We start from the raw sequence: 18,558 nt of genomic DNA, 5'->3' as shown, positions 1-18,558 counted from the left end.
GATCTCTTATTGTCCTGTTCATGTGTTCGACCGTCAGATTCTGATCCAAAGCGTGTGTGAGACCATGGTGCCGAAGCTGGTGGCCGAGGATATCCCGCTGCTCTTCAGTCTGCTGTCCGACGTGTTTCCGGGCGTTCAGTACATGCGAGGAGAGATGACGGCGCTGCGAGAGGAGCTGAAGAAGGTCTGCGCCGAGATGTACCTCACGTACGGAGACGGAGACGACGTGGGCAGCATGTGGGTGGAGAAGGTAAGACGTGTTTAGTATCAGCACGTTTGTGCTTGAGAAAGCGGTCGGTCGTGAGTCTTGACCTGTTTGCTTGTCGTCTTCCTCAGGTCCTGCAGCTCTATCAGATCACGCAGATCAACCACGGGCTGATGATGGTCGGCCCGTCGGGCAGCGGTAAGACCATGGCCTGGAGAGTTCTGCTCAAAGCCCTGGAGAGGCTGGAGGGCGTGGAGGGCGTTGCTCACATCATCGACCCCAAAGCCATCAGCAAAGACCACCTGTACGGCACGCTGGACCCCAACACGCGCGAGTGGACCGACGGGCTCTTCACGCACGTGCTCAGGAAGTGAGTCGTCGTCTTTCATCGCGTCTCTGATCGTGATTTTAGGTTCGTTCTGATGTTTCTCATCATATGCTGGGTTTTTCAGGATCATCGATAACGTTCGTGGGGAGCTGCAGAAGCGTCAGTGGATCATCTTTGACGGTGACGTGGATCCCGAGTGGGTGGAGAATCTGAACTCTGTGCTGGACGACAACAAACTCTTGACTCTTCCCAACGGAGAGCGTCTCAGCCTGCCGCCCAACGTACGGACCTGCTGATCTAACAACTGAGTCTGTAGTGATGATGATGATGATGATGATGATGATGATGATGTGACTGCTCTCGTCACACAGGTGCGCGTCATGTTTGAGGTGCAGGACCTGAAATACGCCACGCTGGCCACCGTGTCTCGCTGCGGGATGGTGTGGTTCAGCGAGGACGTTCTCAGCACCGACATGATCTTCAACAACTTCCTTGCACGTCTGCGGAGCATCCCGCTGGATGAGGGTGAGGATGAGGCTCAGCGCATGAGGAAGGCCACGGAGGACGAGGGCGAGGAGGCCGCCTCACCTATGCTGCAGGTAACGACAGGCAAAAGGATATAAAATGATGTGAATATCAGTGTTCATTCTGTATCCAATAAAACATCTTGGTAATATGAGATTCAAATGATCCAGACATGAAATGCAGTGCAATCCAATGATAATTGAAAGATGAACAAATAAACATTAATCAAAAGATGTGAGATGTTTTGGAGGCTTGGGAAGATCATTTCTCAGGATTCGTACAAGGAGCTTAAAGTGCTTGAAGAACTTGAATTTGTCTTTTTCAATCAGATCAGGTTTTTGGAGCAGGTTCGTGAATCATTTGATCGGGATTTTGGAGCGGATTCGTAATTCTTTTGCTTCAGATCAGAACTTCGTAGCGTGAATTGTGAATCATTTGATTTAGATCGGGATTTCAGAGTGCGTTCATGAATCATTTGATCGGAACTTCGCGTATCATTTTATTAGTATGTTTTCATTTACCTATTTATCTTTTTTAAGAATTTGATAAGACATTGTTTGATAAGTGAGATTTCTGATTGAAGTCCTTGGAAAATCAAAACGAGTAGTGCTTGAAAAGTCCTTGAAAGTCCTGAAATTTCATTTTACAGTGTACAAACCCTGATTCGTCCATTGAGGAGCAGTGAAAGTAAAGCTTCTGGATGCTCTTCTCAAGATCCTGATGATCAGATTTGAGACTTTAAAGGGTTATAGTTTAACACTGAAACAAGGATCTGGAAGTACTGATAGAGTAAAGGAGAATCTGACTGTTTCAGCAAGGCCCTAATAACCAATAATCCCATTCTGTGTGCTGTTAGTTTTGTGTCCTTCTCTATTGTCTCTCTGTTTGTTCTTCTCCATTATCTCTGTCAGTTTTTGAGCCTCTTGTGTTTAATCCACAGATCCAGAGAGACGCTGCTGCGATTCTGCAGCCGTATTTCACCTCCACCGGTCTGGTCATCAAGGCTCTGGAACACGCATCAAAGATGGAGCACATCATGGACTTCACGCGACTGCGCTCGCTGAGTTCGCTCTTCTCCATGCTGCATCAGGCCTGTCGCAACGTCGCCCTCTACAACAACAACCACCCTGATTTCCCCATGCCCATCGACCAGCTGGAGAAGTACATGCAGGTGCGACAATCGTGAACGAGTTGGTTCATGTGTTTACGTGCTAGAAATGACAGATACGTGCTAATCTTTAACCGTGTCCTGCAGAAATATCTCATCTACGCGGTGCTGTGGTCCTTCTCGGGCGACAGCAGGCTGAAGATGCGAGCGGAGCTGGGTGAATACATTCGCCGCATCACCACCGTGTCGCTCCCGTCTGCGCCGAACGTCCCAATCATCGACTATGAGGTGCGAACAGACGGAGTCTCTGCTTGAGTGTGAATGTTTGAGGTGAGCGTGCGTCACTAACACTGCTCTGTAATCTGTCAGGTGTCCATCACGGGCGAGTGGCAGTCCTGGCAGGGTAAGGTGCCTCAGATCGAGGTGGAAACGCACAAGGTGGCGTCGCCGGACGTGGTGGTGCCCACTCTGGATACGGTGCGTCACGAAGCTCTTCTCTACACCTGGCTGGCTGAACACAAGCCTCTGGTGCTCTGTGGGCCGCCGGGCTCCGGGAAAACCATGACCCTCTTCAGCGCCCTGAGAGCCCTGCCAGACATGGAGGTGAGAAACGTTCACTGGACACTTTGGAAAACTACATTTGGAGAGCCAGGATTTCGTCTTGCAGATAAACCAATCCAATATTCCTAATGCAAATCGACTGGCACAGCTCTATTATACAGACCTCTACGCTTACGTTTTAGAAGCCCTTGTGCTCCTAACTTAAAAATGTAGGAGCACAGTCAAACTTTTAGGTGCACCATCTAATCAATAATCAGAAAATCCGATCAAAAATTAGCCTTTCCGTTACAAGGTGATATTTGACACCTTAAAGTGATTTATAGGGGAATTTTGTGTTCAAACTCCTTAAAATCATTCAGAGTTCCATTATAATGAATGAAGCTCTCTACACTGCACAATCAATCTCTTATTTACACTTTGTTTATGAAGGGATTGGTGAGATATGTCTGTGATTCATTACTCAACACTGCAAAAACACACAGAAGCCTTTGAATCTCCTCTCAGCGCAAACACAAACGTGCTGATGGAGTCAGTGGCACTGATGCTCCTTAATGTTTTTTCATAGTCGCACACGCAGTAGTTTTCAGTTGTGCTGTAGAGCCCTGTGTTATGATTTTTAGTTATCAGTAGTTTGACGGTTCATGGAAAATGTGTTTTTCCCCAGGTGGTGGGTTTGAACTTCTCCAGCGCTACGACCCCAGAGCTGCTGCTGAAGACGTTCGATCATTACTGCGAGTACCGCAGGACTCCTAACGGAGTGGTTCTGGCTCCCGTGCAGCTGGGCAAATGGCTGGTGCTGTTCTGCGACGAGATCAACCTGCCTGACATGGACAAGTACGGCACGCAGCGAGTCATTTCCTTCATCAGACAGGTACGTCGTGAACAAACGAGCGAGCGACTTGCCGTGTTCGTCTCCTGCTGTTGCGTTTGTGCGCGGCGTAACCCGTGATGTGTTGCTTTCAGATGGTGGAGCACGGCGGTTTCTACCGCACCTCAGACCAGACGTGGGTGAAGCTCGAGCGGATCCAGTTCGTCGGTGCCTGCAACCCTCCCACAGACCCTGGCAGGAAGCCGCTGTCTTACAGGTTCACCTGTTGGCATCATCGCTACTAATAATGGCTAATGTGTTCAGTGATGTTGTGACCTAACCCGTGTGACCGTTTGCAGGTTTTTGCGTCACGTGCCGGTGGTGTACGTGGACTATCCCGGCCCCGCCTCGCTCACGCAGATCTACGGCACCTTCAACAGAGCCATGCTCAGACTCATCCCATCGCTGCGGACCTTCGCTGAGCCGCTCACGGCGGCCATGGTGGAGTTCTACACGATGTCTCAGGTTTGCATTTTAAAGACTTTGTGCCCACGGTCGAGCTGAAGAAATGTTATTCTTGACTGCTTTGGGTTGAACTCTGTGTGTGTGTGTGTTTGAACAGGAGCGATTCACTCAAGACACGCAGCCACACTACATCTACTCTCCGAGAGAGATGACCCGCTGGGTCAGAGGCATCTTTGAGGCGCTGCGGCCGCTGGAGACACTTCCTGTGGAGGGTCTGATTCGCATCTGGGCTCACGAAGCACTGCGACTCTTCCAGGACCGGTGAGTTAAAAGAGAAGTTCACTTCCAGAGCAAAAATATTTACAGATAATGTACTCACCCCCTTGTCATCCAAGATGTTCATGTCTTTCTTCAGTTGATAAGAAAATGTTTCTTGAGGAAAACATTTCTGGGTTTTTCTCCATATAGTGGACTTCAGTGGTGCCCGTGAGTTTGAACTTCCAAAATGTAGTTTAAATGCAGCTTCAAAAGGCTCTAAACGATCCCAGCTGAGGAAGAAGGGTCTTATCTAGCGAAACGTGTGGTTATTTTCTAAACAAATTGACAAATTATATGCTTTTTATCCTCAAATGCTCGTCTTGTCTAGCTCTGTCATGCGCATATGAACTGTGTAATCGGGTTCTGAAGTTGGAGGAGAAAATTGGATGGAGTTTTTCAACATACCCTAACTGTATTGACCCGCATAGCAAAGAAAAAACAAGATGAGCATTTTAGGTTAAAAAGTATATAAATTGTCAGTTTGTTTTGAAAATGACTGATCATTTTGCTAGATAAGACTCTTCTTACTCGGCTGGGATCGTTTAGAGCCATTTGAAGCTGCATTTAAACTACATTTTGGAATTTCACTCATGGGCACCATAGATGTCCACTATATGGAGAGAAAATCTGGAGTGTTTTCCTTAAGAAACATAATTTCTTTATGACTAAAGGAAAAAAGACATGAAAATCTTGGATGACAAAGGGGTGAGTACGTTATCTGTACATTTTTATTCTGGAAGTGAACTACTCCTTTAAAGGCTGTTTTCAGACCTGTAGGTCAGTTTGTAACTTTGTTCCAAAATGGGAAACAAATTGGTAACATTGTCTTCTAACAGTGTTACATTTCAAAGCATACCGAAACATAAGTGTGCGGTTCATTGTTGTGAAATTGCACACTGATTCTCCTGACAGATTGGTGGAGGATGAGGAGAGACGCTGGACGGATGAGAACATCGACATGGTCGCCCTCAAACACTTTCCCAACATCGACCGTGACAAAGCCCTCAACAGACCCATCCTGTACAGTAACTGGCTCTCCAAGGTGAGTGACCGGCTGAACTAAACTCTTCCAGACGTCACTGCAGACTCTGAGACGACTGACCGCTCCTGTGTTCTCCCGTAGGATTACGTTCCTGTGGAGCAGGAGGAGCTGCGCGACTATGTGAAGGCCAGACTGAAGGTGTTCTACGAGGAGGAGCTGGATGTTCCTCTGGTGCTCTTCAATGAGGTTCTGGATCACGTGCTGAGGATCGACAGGTATAGAAAAACTAAAAACACAACTGTTTGTCACTCCTTTGATGGTTTAGTGACGTCATGCCGATGTTTTCTCTCTAGAATCTTCCGTCAGCCGCAGGGTCACCTGCTCCTGATCGGCGTCAGCGGCGCTGGAAAGACGACGCTCTCCCGCTTCGTGGCCTGGATGAATGGATTGAGTGTTTATCAGATCAAGGTTGGAGCAAAAACATATTTGATTTTCTGTCAGATTTTTTTTGTTTGAGGCTTTAGTAACTCTATTTGTGTCCACACAGGTCCACAGGAAATACACCGGCGAAGACTTTGACGAAGACCTGCGAACGGTCCTCCGCCGCTCCGGCTGCAAGAATGAGAAGATCGCCTTCATCATGGACGAGTCGAACGTGCTGGACTCTGGCTTCCTGGAGCGCATGAACACGCTGCTGGCCAACGGAGAGGTGCGATACGTGAACGAAGAACCGCTCTCCGTCTCTGAGTCGTCGTGTGTTCTGATCGCTCTGTGCTGTTGCAGGTGCCCGGTCTGTTCGAGGGCGACGAATACGCCACGCTGATGACGCAGTGTAAAGAAGGAGCGCAGAAGGAGGGCTTGATGTTGGACACTCATGAGGAGCTGTACAAATGGTTCACCAGTCAGGTGATCAGGAACCTGCACGTGGTGTTCACCATGAACCCGTCGTCAGAGGGCCTGAAGGACCGTGCCGCCACCTCACCTGCCCTCTTCAACAGGTACATTTGTGTGTTTGTCAGATGATTTTATTCAGAGGAGAAGTTCACTTCCAGAACAAACATTTACAGATAATGTACTCACCCCCTTGTCATCCAAGATGTTAATGTCTTTCTTCAGTCATAAAGGAATTGTTTTTTGAGGAAAACATTTCAGGATTTTTCTCCATATAATGGACTTAAATGGTGCTCCTGATTTTGAACTTCCAAAATACAGTTTAAATGCGGCCTCAAAGGCTCTAAACGATCTCAGCCGATGAAGAAGGGTCTTATCTAGCGAAACGATTGCTCATTTTCCAAACAAAAGTACAATTTATATTCTTTTTAACCTCAAACGCTTGTCTGCCTGAACCATTTTTTTTCTGGTTCATGACAATTAGGGTTTGTCGAAAAACTCCCATCTTGAAAATCGTCCTACATCGCTGCAGAAGAACCGACCCAGTGTTTACAAAGTGAACATGCAAAGAAGATCAAATGCCCTTTACAAAAGAAGGTAAAGCAGCGATCTAGGACAATTTTGAAGTTTGTGATGAAAACAAGAGGGGAGTTTTTCGACATACTCTAACTGTATTGACCCGGATTACACAGAGTTCACTCGAGCTAGACGAGACAAGCGTTTGAGATTTAAAAAGTATTTGAATTGTCACTTTGTTTTGAAAATAATCAATCGTTTCACTAGATAAGATCCTTCTTCCTCGGCTGGGATCATTTAGAGCCATTTGAAGCTGCATTTAAACTACATTTTGGAAGTTCAAAATCTGGAGCACCATTGAAGTCTGTTATGTGGAGAAAAATGTGAGAATGTTTCCCTCAAAAAACAATTTCTTTATGACTGAAGAAAGACAAAAAACATCTTGGATGACGAGGTGGAGAGTACATTATATGTACATTTTTGTTCTGGAAGAGGACGAATCCTTTAATGTCTGCGAAATCAAGAGTTAGTGTTCTCATTCACTAACACAGTAGGGCAGACACAGGATTGTTTATGTTGGATGAATGTCACGTTTTCTCTGGACTGATGCGTGTTTCCCCTCAGGTGTGTGCTCAACTGGTTTGGTGATTGGTCCACTGAAGCGCTCTATCAGGTGGGTAAAGAGTTCACCAGTAAGATGGACCTGGAGAAGCCCAACTACAAAGTGCCCGACTACATGCCCATCGTGTACGACAAACTGCCGCAGCCGCCCACACACCGCGAGGCCATCGTCAACGGCTGCGTGTTTGTGCATCAGACGCTGCATCAGGTCAGAGAGCGTTTCCATCGCTGTCTGATGAGATTTGCTTTGCCAACTTTAATGCACACTGTGATATCTTACCCCTCTCTCTCTCTCTCTCTCTCTCTCTCTCTCTCTCTCTCTCTCTCTCTCTCTCTCTCTGTCTCTGTCTTTGTCTCTGTGTGTGTGTGTGTGTGTGTGTGTTAGGCTAACAACCGTCTGGCGAAGCGTGGCGGCCGCACTATGGCCATCACCCCGCGCCACTACCTGGACTTCATCAACCACTACGCCAACCTGTTCAACGAGAAACGCAGCGAACTGGAGGAGCAGCAGATGCATCTGAATGTGGGTCTGCGCAAAATCAAAGAGACCGTCGATCAGGTACGTGCTTCACATGCCGTCGCACATACAGACATATATGCACATGCTTATTTTGCGTTATTAACCATACGACGCCTCAGGTGGAGGAGCTGCGGCGTGACCTGCGGATCAAGAGTCAGGAACTGGAGGTCAAAAACGCTGCTGCCAACGACAAGCTGAAGAAGATGGTGAAAGACCAGCAGGAGGCCGAGAAGAAGAAGGCAAGAGTCATTGTTTTTTTTAGCACATTCAGGGTTCAGTCCTCTCCATTCTCTGCTCTCGTAACCCACCGGCTGTTTTTCGTTTTGCTTAACAGGTCATGAGTCAGGAGATACAAGAAGCGGTTTACAAGCAGCAGGAAGTGATCAAAGACAAGCAGCTGAGAGTGAAGCAGGATTTGGACCAGGTGGAGCCGGCCGTCATCGAGGCTCAGAACGGTACGGTTCCCTCCGTTCTCCCCTGCTCTTCCACTGCTGGTGTTGCCGTTTGTCCAGATTATCATGTTTTTCACTTCCAGAACACAAATTTACAGATAATGTATTCGCCCCCTTGTCATCCAAAATGTTTGTGTCTTTTGTCATATATTTTTTCAGTCGTAAAGAAATTGTTTTCTGATGAAAACATTTCAGGTTTTCTCTCCATATAGTGGACTTCTATGGTGCCCCGGTTTTGAACGTCCAAAATACAGTTTAAATGCAGCTTCAAATGGCTCTAAATGATCCCAGCTGAGGAAAAAAGGGTCTTATCTAGTGAAATGATTGGTTATTTTCTTGACAAAAGATTAGTTTATATACTTTTTAACCTCAAACACTCATCTTGTCTGGCTCTGTGTGAGTCATGACAGTTAGGGTACGTCTAAAAATGTCATTTTTTACTTGAAAATCGTTGTACATCTCTTTGGTTTTATTTTTTTTTTTTTGTTTTTTTTTTTTTTTTTTTTTTTTTTTTTTTTTTTTTTTGTAAAGGGTGTTTGATCTTTTTTGCATGTTCACGTTGTAAACACTGGGTCGGTACTTAAACTGCATTTTGGAAATTCAAATTTGCGGGAACCATATCAGTCCATTATATGGAGAGAAATCCTGAAATGTTTTCCTCAAAAAACAATTTCTTGTTGACAAGGGGGTGAGTACATATGTGAATCCTTGTTTTGGAAGTGAACTTCTCCTTTAAATACGGTGTTAGTTTGAAATCGTTTCCTGTCGATTGTGATCCACTAAGGAAATATTCACTGCTGCTGTCCTAAATGAGAAATATTTGGCTAGTGATCAAAATGACTCTTTACATCTGCTCAGAAGCGCCACCTAGTGTTCGTCAGTGGATATTTCCTTGTGTTCTTTCTGCTTTCGGTTCTTTCTCTTGTGTGTTTGCCAGCGGTGCTCTGTGGTCTTTTCACTGCGCTAACCTCTTCCTGTCTTCACTCTTTCCTCTGCTCATGGCTTATGGCTCGTTTAGCTGTTAAATCGATTAAGAAGCAGCACTTAGTGGAGGTGCGATCGATGGCCAACCCGCCGGCGGCAGTCAAGCTGGCTCTGGAGTCCATCTGTCTGCTGCTGGGCGAGAGCACCACCGACTGGAAGCAGATTCGCTCCATCATAATGCGCGAGAACTTCATCCCCACTATTGTGAACTTTTCTGCTGATGAGATCAGGTGACTGACTGTCGGGTGCGGAGCGGCGGCCGTAGCGTCTAAAGAGGACGACCGTGGTCCGCGTCTCTGCGCGAGACGCAAACTCGTTGTAATGAGGTGCCGGCCCAGAATGGGGCACAGATGCTCTGATTGGCTCGTCTCGTGACACGGTCCCTCTTTCCGGCGCCGCGGCCGCTACGCTCCCCCCGCGTGAACGCATGTGTCCTCATTTGTCCCCATTCCCTCTCTAGCGGTCAGCTCGATTAAGAAGCAGCATCTCGTTGAGGTTCGCGCTATGGCCAACCCTCCGGCAGCCGTTAAACTGGCTCTAGAGTCGATCTGCCTCCTGCTGGGGGAGGAAACTAATGACTGGAAAAAGATCAGACAAGTTATTATCAGAGACAATTTCATCTCCAGCATAGTCAACTTTGTCTCTGAGGACATGAGGTATTCTCATCCTTCATACATCTTCCTCTCAGGTATGAGACGGACTCCGTCTTACGTCATTCAGACGACACGGCATGGATTCCCAAACCGGGGTTCATGAGCTGATGAAAAGATGGTTATTTAATCATAAATGTAATGTTAGAGTAAACAGTCAAAACTGAACATTAAAAATAGTTTAAATATTCTGTTTAGTTATATGTGTCCCTGGAGCACAAAACCAGTCTTAAATAGCACAGGTATATTTGTAGCAATAGCCAACAAGAGTCAAAATTATTAATTTTTCTTTTATGTCAAAAATCATTAGGATATTAAGTAAAGATCATGTTCCATGAAGATATTTTGTAAATTTCCTACCGTAAATATATCAAAACTTAATTTTTGTATGGTAACATGCATTGCTAAGAACTTCACTTGGACAACTGTAAAGGTGATTTTCTCAATTTTTTTTTTTTTTTTTGGAGCCTCAGATTCCAGATTTTCAAATCGTTGTATCTCAGCCAAATATTGTCCCTAACAAACCATACATCAGTGGAAAACTTATTTATTCAGCTTTCTCAATTCAAATGGAACCTTATAGACTATACTGGTTTTGTGTTCTATGAACTGTGAACATCTGAATGTCTTAAGTCATTGAAATAAGGGCTGTCAAGTTATTTAAAAAAATGTAATCTAAATTATTACATGATGATCTGAATATTTTTTGGCAATTTAATTGCACATCAATTTGTGCTCATAGATTACCCCCCAATATGTTAGATGAGAAAAGCATTGAATAGTATTATTATTATTATTATTATGAAAAAAAAAGAGAAGTAGTCTTAGAAAGTAATGTTTTGATTCAACATAAAACTCATGGATTCATTCATTGTTCAAACAGCTGATTCATTCAGAAATGAAACACACAGTAGTTCTGATTTGAACTAGTTTTGCTTGCAAAACAGACAATAATACGTCTGAAATATAAACTTTTTGTTTACTGATCTGTTGTATAAATGTCATATTTAAACTTGAAGAAAATCTTGTAGCTCAAAGGGTTTTGGCTGACAAATAGTTTGTAACTCCCAGAGATCATGTGTGAAGGTGTGTGTGTGTGTGTGTAGATGTTTAGTTGAGTTCATCCTCATTCTGTGTCATGATGAAATCGCAGTCGGCTTCGTTCTAACGCTCTTCATTCGTCCTAGTGACTCCATCCGTGAGAAGATGAAGAAGAACTACATGTCCAACCCCAGCTACAACTACGAGCAGGTCAACCGGGCGTCGCTGGCCTGCGGACCCATGGTCAAATGGGCCATCGCTCAGGTACGACACCGTCCACAGAAGCTGTGCGCGAGCGCGGCGACTCCGGTGCTGATCTCTGGCTTTGTGTTCAGCTGAATTACGCAGACATGCTGAAGCGGGTGGAGCCCCTGAGGAACGAGCTGCAGAAACTGGAGGACGACGCTAAAGACAACAAGACGAAGGCCGAGGAGGTGGAGCAGATGATCCGGGATCTGGAGGCCAGCATCGCGCGCTACAAGGAAGAGTATGCCGTGCTCATCTCTGAAGCTCAGGCCATCAAAGCCGATCTGGCCGCCGTGGAGGCGAAGGTACGTCTACGACGCTCACGCCGACTACCCTGTGGCGCATTAGTCTTCCTGCTAGTTGTAGTATTCTTTGAACAACTGTGTGTCGAAGCTCAGCTGGTTGACTAGTCTTCTGATCTCTTGGTTCGGTGCAGGTGAACCGCAGCACAGCCCTGCTGAAGAGTTTATCTGCTGAGAGGGAGCGATGGGAAAAGACCAGCGAGACCTTCAAGAACCAGATGTCCACCATCGCCGGAGACTGTCTGCTCTCCGCTGCCTTCATCGCTTACGCTGGATACTTCGATCAGCAGATGAGACAGAACCTCTTCACCACCTGGTCCCATCATCTCCAGCAGGCCAACGTTCAGGTACAGATAATGCAGGGCTCCACGCTTACTTCTGTTTTTAGGAGCACTTGTGCTCTTAGCGTAAAAAATGTAGGGGAACAGTCAAAATTTTAGGCGTACCTTCTAATCAATCATCAAAAAATCCCATCAAAAATTTGCTTTCCCATTACAACGTGATATTTGACTCCTTAAAGTGATTTACAGGGGAATTTAGTTTTTACCTTTGTAATGGCATTTTATAACTAAATCTAAACATTCTAATTCTAAATATTAAATGATTGAAATAACTGAAAAGATACTTTAAAATTAATCTAAATCTGCTTAATTTAACCTTTAAATCTTTAATCTTTAAATTCATTTAAAAACGCACTCATTCATAAAGGAAACAGCGCTGTGTGTGAATGGAGATGTGCAGCGGCTCAGTTGTGACTTGTTTCAGACTTTTTTTGATGAAGAAATAGAGCAAAATCAGGCAATAGTGTTATAGTCAGACAATGTAAGTCACTTCATATTAACTTCTTGTTTACTGAACTGTTGTATTAAGTCAATGTCTCATTTACAAACTCCCTTAAAATCATTAAATATCTGTCACTCATCTTAGTTCATCACAAAGTTCCATTATAATGAATGAAGCTCTCTACACTGCACAATCAATCTCTTATTTACACTTTGTTTATGAAGGGATTGGTGAGATATGTCTGTGAATCATTACTCAACGCTTCAAAAACACATAGAAGCCTTTGAATCTCCCCTCAGCGCAGACACAAATGTGCTGATGGGGTCAGTCGCACTGATGCTCCGAAATGTTTTTTCATAGTCGCACTGTAGAGTGCTGTAATGTCGTGGAATAATCCTGCACGGCATTACAGCTGGAAAACATTTGTCGCTTTAAATCCTTTCTGTACGATTGAAACCTGTGCTTTCTCCATCCAGTTCCGCACAGACATCGCCAGGACCGAGTACCTGTCCAACGCGGATGAGAGGCTGCGCTGGCAGGCCAACTCTCTGCCGGCCGACGACCTGTGTACCGAGAACGCCATCATGCTGAAGAGGTTCAACAGGTGAGTCTGCATATGCGCAGCCGCCTGCGGAGACTGGACGGGTGGGTTATTGAAGGACCGTTGCCGATTTCTCACACGCGTGTCGTGTTCTGCAGGTATCCGCTAATCATCGACCCGTCAGGTCAGGCCACGGAGTTCATCATGAACGAATATAAAGACAAAAAGATCACCCGCACCAGCTTTTTAGATGATGCCTTCAGGAAGAATTTGGAGAGCGCTCTGAGATTTGGCAACCCTCTGTTGGTGCAGGTATGAGTCCGTGTGATGTTCCTTGTAGAAAATCTCTGTCCTTCATCTGTCAGGGTCTGGACGTTTGCTCATTCAAGTCTTCGTTTCCCCGTTTCTCTCTCAGGACGTGGAGAGCTACGACCCCATACTGAACCCGGTGCTCAACAGAGAGGTGCGCAGGACCGGCGGCCGAGTGCTCATCACCCTCGGAGATCAGGACATCGATCTGTCGCCTTCGTTCGTCATCTTCCTCTCCACACGAGACCCGACCGTACGTGTTTCCATTGCCCAGATGTGCTTCACACCGTCTCGATCAGAACAAATAGGGCTGAATGATTATGACAGAAATCATAAATGCTGAGTATTTCCCCAAGTCGATAGAATTTGTTACTTATATTTGTGGGGGGGCAACTGCATATCATATGCTTAATATTTAGATGACGCATTCAAACCGGTCCATAGAGCACACGGTACTAGTACCGGACATAATGCATCTTTGCTAGCTAACATAGCCAACATCAGACAGGTTTCTGTTGCATCCGTGTTTTCTGATCACAGCCTCTTCGCCTTGCCATAGTAGTGGTGCTCTCATGTTGCTATGGTTACTGTGTCAATCATGGCTGTCGTCAATGACTCACACAGAACTGTCATTTTAGCCAATTTGCTCTTGCATTTAAATGTGTGTTTCTTGTAGCAGCGTGAAGCTCATCACACGCACCACTTTATCGGTAAAAGACAGTTGAATGGAAACAGGCTGGAGACAGAAGATTTCACAACGTTTTTTGACGCATATTCTTTGTTGATGACAAAACATCGCAAAAAACTGGATGGAAACTTGGCTACAGAGTCTCAGTTTATATTGCGTTTGTTATGATGATGCTGACTCAGATTTCTTCTGCGCAGTGACTCACCTCTGATTGGTCGTCGGTAATGGCAGCGGCTGTAATCAAACTCTGTTATTTTGCTGATTAATTATACAGCACGACACACAGGCAGGTAACGGTTGGATTGTGACGTGTCTTTGCAGGTTGAGTTCCCTCCTGACCTTTGCTCACGTGTGACCTTTGTGAACTTCACCGTGACCCGCAGCAGCCTGCAGAGCCAGTGTCTCAACGAGGTTCTGAAGGCCGAACGTCCTGACGTGGACGAGAAACGATCGGACCTCCTGAAACTGCAGGGTGAGCGACAGAGAATGTCACAGGGCGTCTTGTCCGCTCATCGAGGAAGGGTTAATCGTTAATGTGGTTTTGTTGAATCCGCTCAGGTGAGTTCCAGCTGCGTCTGCGTCAACTGGAGAAATCGCTCCTGCAGGCCCTGAACGAGGTCAAGGGTCGCATCCTGGACGACGACACCATCATTACCACCCTGGAGAACCTGAAGAAGGAAGCGGCGGAGGTGACCAGGAAAGTGGAGGAAACGGACATCGTCATGCAGGAAGTGGAGACTGTGTCTCAGCAGTATCTGTCTCTGTCCACAGCCTGCAGCAGCATCTACTTCACCATGGAGGCTCTGAACCAGGTCACGGCTCTGCCGCACTCCTCGTGTGTGTGTGTGTGTTTGAACTCTGGCTCATGCGGGTCTGTCTATTTCACAGATGCACTTCCTGTATCAGTACTCGCTGCAGTTCTTCCTGGACATCTACCACACCGTGTTATACGAGAACTCCAACCTGAAGAGCATCAGCGACCACACGCAGCGCCTGTCTGTCATCACCAAAGACCTGTTCCAGGTGAGAAAAGCTGCATCTGAGCACCGAAGGACTTTCACACCAAACGCAAACATTTCGCCCAATTGGAATAGACCTGACTGAAGCAGATTCCTGTCTCTTGCACAAAAACAGATTTATTTTACCTGTTCAGTTAAGGCGAGACACTGCAGGTGAAAAGGGTAAAAAAAAAAAAAAAAATGTATAGTTATCGCTTTATTTACCCAGTTGATTGATTACATTGATAATTGCAAACATTTTTTGTATTACACGTTTTCTAAAATGTTAGGTTTAAATATGCAAATGAGGCATTGTTTAATTAAATATGCACTAATTTGCATATATTTCTAGTACAAAAATGTAAACACTGGATGAAATTCTTGTTTAATTTTTTTTGATATATTACAGTCAAATGTTTTTACAGAGGATCTAATTTTTGTTACTCCATAATTCAGAAAAAACTTAGACCAAAACAATATATTTGTATAAAATGTTGTATATAATTAAGCAAATTATACCTGAACAAATCCCTCTGTAAAAACCTTCAGGATATAGACAGGAATAAAAATGTAAAGTGTGGTGTGTGTGTAAGTGCTGCCGAAGTGTTGATTTATGGCTCAGTGCAGGAGAAAAAACTCATTTTGAGAAAATGGACTTTAAAAATCTGTGTTGTAATTGAAATCTATTGACACAAATAGACAAAGTGCTATAAAAGAAACACTTAACAGTGTCTTTTGGATGTTTTCTTTCCACTAGTCTGAAAAAACACTTTATGAAAAACCAAAAAGCCCAAAATCCCACACTTGACAGGTGCATGAAAAAACAGTGTTTTGCCTGCAGTGTCTCGCCTTAATAAACACACACAGGGAAATACAAAAAACTAATTTAATGCAAACCTGCAATCACTAAATGATACAGATACAGTCCATCTGACTGACCATTGTTTCTTCTGCTGAATTGAAACACATTTAACCGCAGAAGAGTTAAAGAGATGGTTCACCCAAAAATGAAAATTCCCTCATGTTGTTCCAAACCTGTAAGAACAGCATTTACATTTTTTTTATCACTGAAATGAGGATAAGTTTGCTGTTCCTGTCTTGTGGTGTTCTTTTTTTTTTCTTTCTTTTTTTTGTTTTGTTTTTTTTTTTTTTTTTTTTTTGCATTCACTTTGTTGTGAAGGGTATTTATTCAGGAAATATTGAGTAACGTGCAGCGTTTTTTCTGTTCAGGTGGCGTTCAACCGAGTCGCTCGAGGAATGCTGCATCAGGATCACATCACGTTTGCCATGCTGCTCACCCGCATCAACCTGAAGGGCTTGACCAGGTACAAACATCTAGAAACAATGTCCAGAATTTACAAATGCACTTTAATAAATCAATAAGTGAGTTCATCTCCACTTCAATCAGTTATTTCTTTTTTTAAAACTATTTCATTGACACCAGTTTGCAAATTTATGCGTGTGTGAATGCATAGCATCAGTGAGAAAAGAATCACGTTCTGGTGAACGTCCTCGGCATCCTTATTTTATTAGTAATTCGTTTAAAGTGAACCTCAGAGTGACCTGTGTTTGTGATCATGTGTGTTCAGATCAGATGAGAGCAGGACCGTGATTCCACTGAGATATACAGAAAGAGAAAAATCTGACTTCTGGCCTTTAGAGCTTTAACTCTGTCTGAGAGTCGTGGTTTTGTTCACGATCATCTGAGATCAGAGCTGCGTCTGTTTTCTGAGGATGTGGGGCTCAGACGTTTTCTCTCGTGTTTCCCAGCGAGCCGTCGTTCGACGCGGAGTTCCAGCACTTCTTGCGTGGGAAAGAGATCGTGTTGAGCGGGACGACCGTGCCGAAAGTGAAGGGTTTGACCGGCGAACAGTCCGAGGCCATGGTGCGTCTCAGCCGTCTGCCCGCGTTTAAAGACCTGGTGGCCAAAGTCCAGGCCGACGAGGTGAGCGTCTCTCCGTCCGTCCTGTAGGTGTCTGTTCTTCATCGCAGAGCGTCTGAATGTGCCTTTCTGTCCTCCAGCAATTCTTCATGTGGATCGAGAGCAACTCGCCAGAGCTGTCGGTGCCGTACCTGTGGACCGAAGAGAAGACGTCCAGTGAGTCCAGTGCGTTTTCACACGCCGTAGCTCCCTGTGAGAGTCTGCAGGACTGACGTGTATGTGTTTGATGTTTGTCCTCAGCTCCAATCGGTCAGGCCGTCCACCAGCTGCTGCTGATCCAGGCGTTCAGACCCGACCGTCTGCTGGCCATGTCGCACATCTTTGTGTCTAAAGTCATGGGAGAAAACTTCATGGCCATCATCGAACAGCCGCTCGACCTGGCCAACATCGTGGACAGTGAGGTGAGGACGCGTATCTGCGTTGTGCTGACGCTGTGATGGTTCAGGTGCTGCATTACTGCTTCTGTGTGCAGGTGAAGCCGGGGACGCCGGTGCTGATGTGCTCCGTGCCCGGATACGACGCCAGCGGGTTGGTGCGAGATCTCGCCGCTGAGCAGAACAAACACATCACCTCCATTTCCATCGGTAAGAACCTTCAGTATTTACACAACCGGTGTTGGGGGATTCGTTTTTTTCAAGTAATGCATTACTTTTAAATTTATAATGAAACATTCGAGTTACCTTTTTCAAATAGGTTTCTCATTTATTCACTGACCCTGTGTTGAGAGAATCGGGAGTAAGTGCAGAGCATTTTCTTTAGCCTGAAGTGAATTCATTTAACTTTCGGTGCGAAAGGGTCCTTACAGTTGCCAAAAATCTAACGTTTTTTTAGGTTTTTTTTTTTTTGTTTTTTTTTTTTTTTTTTTTTTTTTTAAATTAAAAAGCAAATAAGCAAGCCTAGCCCAGGTGACAGAAAAGTAATGCAGTACATTACTTTCAATAAAAACTAACAGAATTGTCCCTGTTAAACTAGTGAAGTAACACATGTGGTCCATCTTTAGGTTCTGCTGAAGGCTTCAATAAGGCCGACAGAGACATCAACACGGCAGTAAAGTCCGGCAGGTGAGAGGAGATCAGCTGACCCTTCTTACTCTCGATCAGTCGGTCAGACTGCGATCGGCTCGTCACACGATCTCACGTGCGTTTGTGTTTAAGGTGGGTGATGTTGGAGAACGTTCATCTGGCTCCCGGCTGGCTGATGCAGCTGGAGAAGAAGCTTCACTCCATGCAGCCGCACGCCAGTTTCCGGCTCTTCCTCACCATGGAGATCAACCCCAAGGTCACGCATCGCTTCCTGTGCTCATTCTGTGCCGTAAGAAACGCATCGTCTGACTTTTGACCGTATCTCCCTCAGGTCCCTGTGAACCTGCTGCGAGCCGGACGCATCTTTGTGTTCGAGCCTCCTCCTGGTATGAAGGCCAACATGCTGCGCACGTTCAGCAGTATTCCTGTGGCGCGCATGTGCAAGGTGAGCGGCAGCCGCGACCCCGTGGATTCAGAAATGAACGAGCAGCGTCTTTATCGCGATCGTGTTAGGGATGCCCTGCGGCGCTGAGTCTCCAGTGCACTGAATCGGATCCATATTTACTTGATTTGTGTGTTTACTTGAATTGATGGGAAATTATCATAAGGACCATTATTTTATAAGTAGTTTTAATCAGTTTGATAAAAATGTGCACTTTGTGATGCATGTCGTAAGAATATAGTGACATCAATTCATATCTTCTGTCGGTGATTAATTCTCCATCTTCAGATGAATCTGAATCAGCAGCATT

The 18,558-nt window shown here is 45.3% G+C and overlaps 1 protein-coding gene across 2 annotated transcripts in view; it reads left to right on the top strand.

Moving 5' to 3' along the window:
• dync1h1 (dynein, cytoplasmic 1, heavy chain 1) overlaps nucleotides 1-18,558 on the top strand; it is a 44,406-nt gene that overhangs the window by 19,528 nt on the left and 6,320 nt on the right. The window contains exons 32-69 of one of the 2 annotated variants that reach the window (XM_051134219.1): nucleotides 38-250; nucleotides 337-575; nucleotides 658-814; nucleotides 905-1,132; nucleotides 1,999-2,229; nucleotides 2,314-2,454; nucleotides 2,536-2,769; nucleotides 3,392-3,598; nucleotides 3,691-3,812; nucleotides 3,895-4,060; nucleotides 4,158-4,321; nucleotides 5,231-5,360; nucleotides 5,442-5,575; nucleotides 5,654-5,768; nucleotides 5,848-6,009; nucleotides 6,084-6,298; nucleotides 7,332-7,536; nucleotides 7,714-7,887; nucleotides 7,968-8,087; nucleotides 8,183-8,303; nucleotides 9,745-9,940; nucleotides 11,122-11,239; nucleotides 11,311-11,526; nucleotides 11,658-11,870; nucleotides 12,783-12,910; nucleotides 13,006-13,159; nucleotides 13,263-13,409; nucleotides 14,166-14,316; nucleotides 14,403-14,656; nucleotides 14,733-14,867; nucleotides 16,073-16,167; nucleotides 16,613-16,787; nucleotides 16,865-16,940; nucleotides 17,025-17,185; nucleotides 17,257-17,368; nucleotides 17,785-17,845; nucleotides 17,939-18,062; nucleotides 18,138-18,251. In XM_051134219.1, coding sequence (XP_050990176.1) covers nucleotides 38-250; nucleotides 337-575; nucleotides 658-814; nucleotides 905-1,132; nucleotides 1,999-2,229; nucleotides 2,314-2,454; nucleotides 2,536-2,769; nucleotides 3,392-3,598; nucleotides 3,691-3,812; nucleotides 3,895-4,060; nucleotides 4,158-4,321; nucleotides 5,231-5,360; nucleotides 5,442-5,575; nucleotides 5,654-5,768; nucleotides 5,848-6,009; nucleotides 6,084-6,298; nucleotides 7,332-7,536; nucleotides 7,714-7,887; nucleotides 7,968-8,087; nucleotides 8,183-8,303; nucleotides 9,745-9,940; nucleotides 11,122-11,239; nucleotides 11,311-11,526; nucleotides 11,658-11,870; nucleotides 12,783-12,910; nucleotides 13,006-13,159; nucleotides 13,263-13,409; nucleotides 14,166-14,316; nucleotides 14,403-14,656; nucleotides 14,733-14,867; nucleotides 16,073-16,167; nucleotides 16,613-16,787; nucleotides 16,865-16,940; nucleotides 17,025-17,185; nucleotides 17,257-17,368; nucleotides 17,785-17,845; nucleotides 17,939-18,062; nucleotides 18,138-18,251 — 6,108 coding nt within the window. Of the gene's footprint in view, nucleotides 1-37; nucleotides 251-336; nucleotides 576-657; nucleotides 815-904; nucleotides 1,133-1,998; nucleotides 2,230-2,313; nucleotides 2,455-2,535; nucleotides 2,770-3,391; nucleotides 3,599-3,690; nucleotides 3,813-3,894; nucleotides 4,061-4,157; nucleotides 4,322-5,230; nucleotides 5,361-5,441; nucleotides 5,576-5,653; nucleotides 5,769-5,847; nucleotides 6,010-6,083; nucleotides 6,299-7,331; nucleotides 7,537-7,713; nucleotides 7,888-7,967; nucleotides 8,088-8,182; nucleotides 8,304-9,318; nucleotides 9,515-9,744; nucleotides 9,941-11,121; nucleotides 11,240-11,310; nucleotides 11,527-11,657; nucleotides 11,871-12,782; nucleotides 12,911-13,005; nucleotides 13,160-13,262; nucleotides 13,410-14,165; nucleotides 14,317-14,402; nucleotides 14,657-14,732; nucleotides 14,868-16,072; nucleotides 16,168-16,612; nucleotides 16,788-16,864; nucleotides 16,941-17,024; nucleotides 17,186-17,256; nucleotides 17,369-17,784; nucleotides 17,846-17,938; nucleotides 18,063-18,137; nucleotides 18,252-18,558 lie in introns of both variants that reach the window. The other variant, XM_051134220.1, reaches the window with a different exon arrangement.

This window comes from Labeo rohita, chromosome 17, assembly GCF_022985175.1.
Source record: "Labeo rohita strain BAU-BD-2019 chromosome 17, IGBB_LRoh.1.0, whole genome shotgun sequence".
Lineage (NCBI taxonomy): Eukaryota > Metazoa > Chordata > Actinopteri > Cypriniformes > Cyprinidae > Labeo > Labeo rohita.
This window is presented reverse-complemented; position numbering and strand designations above follow the sequence as displayed.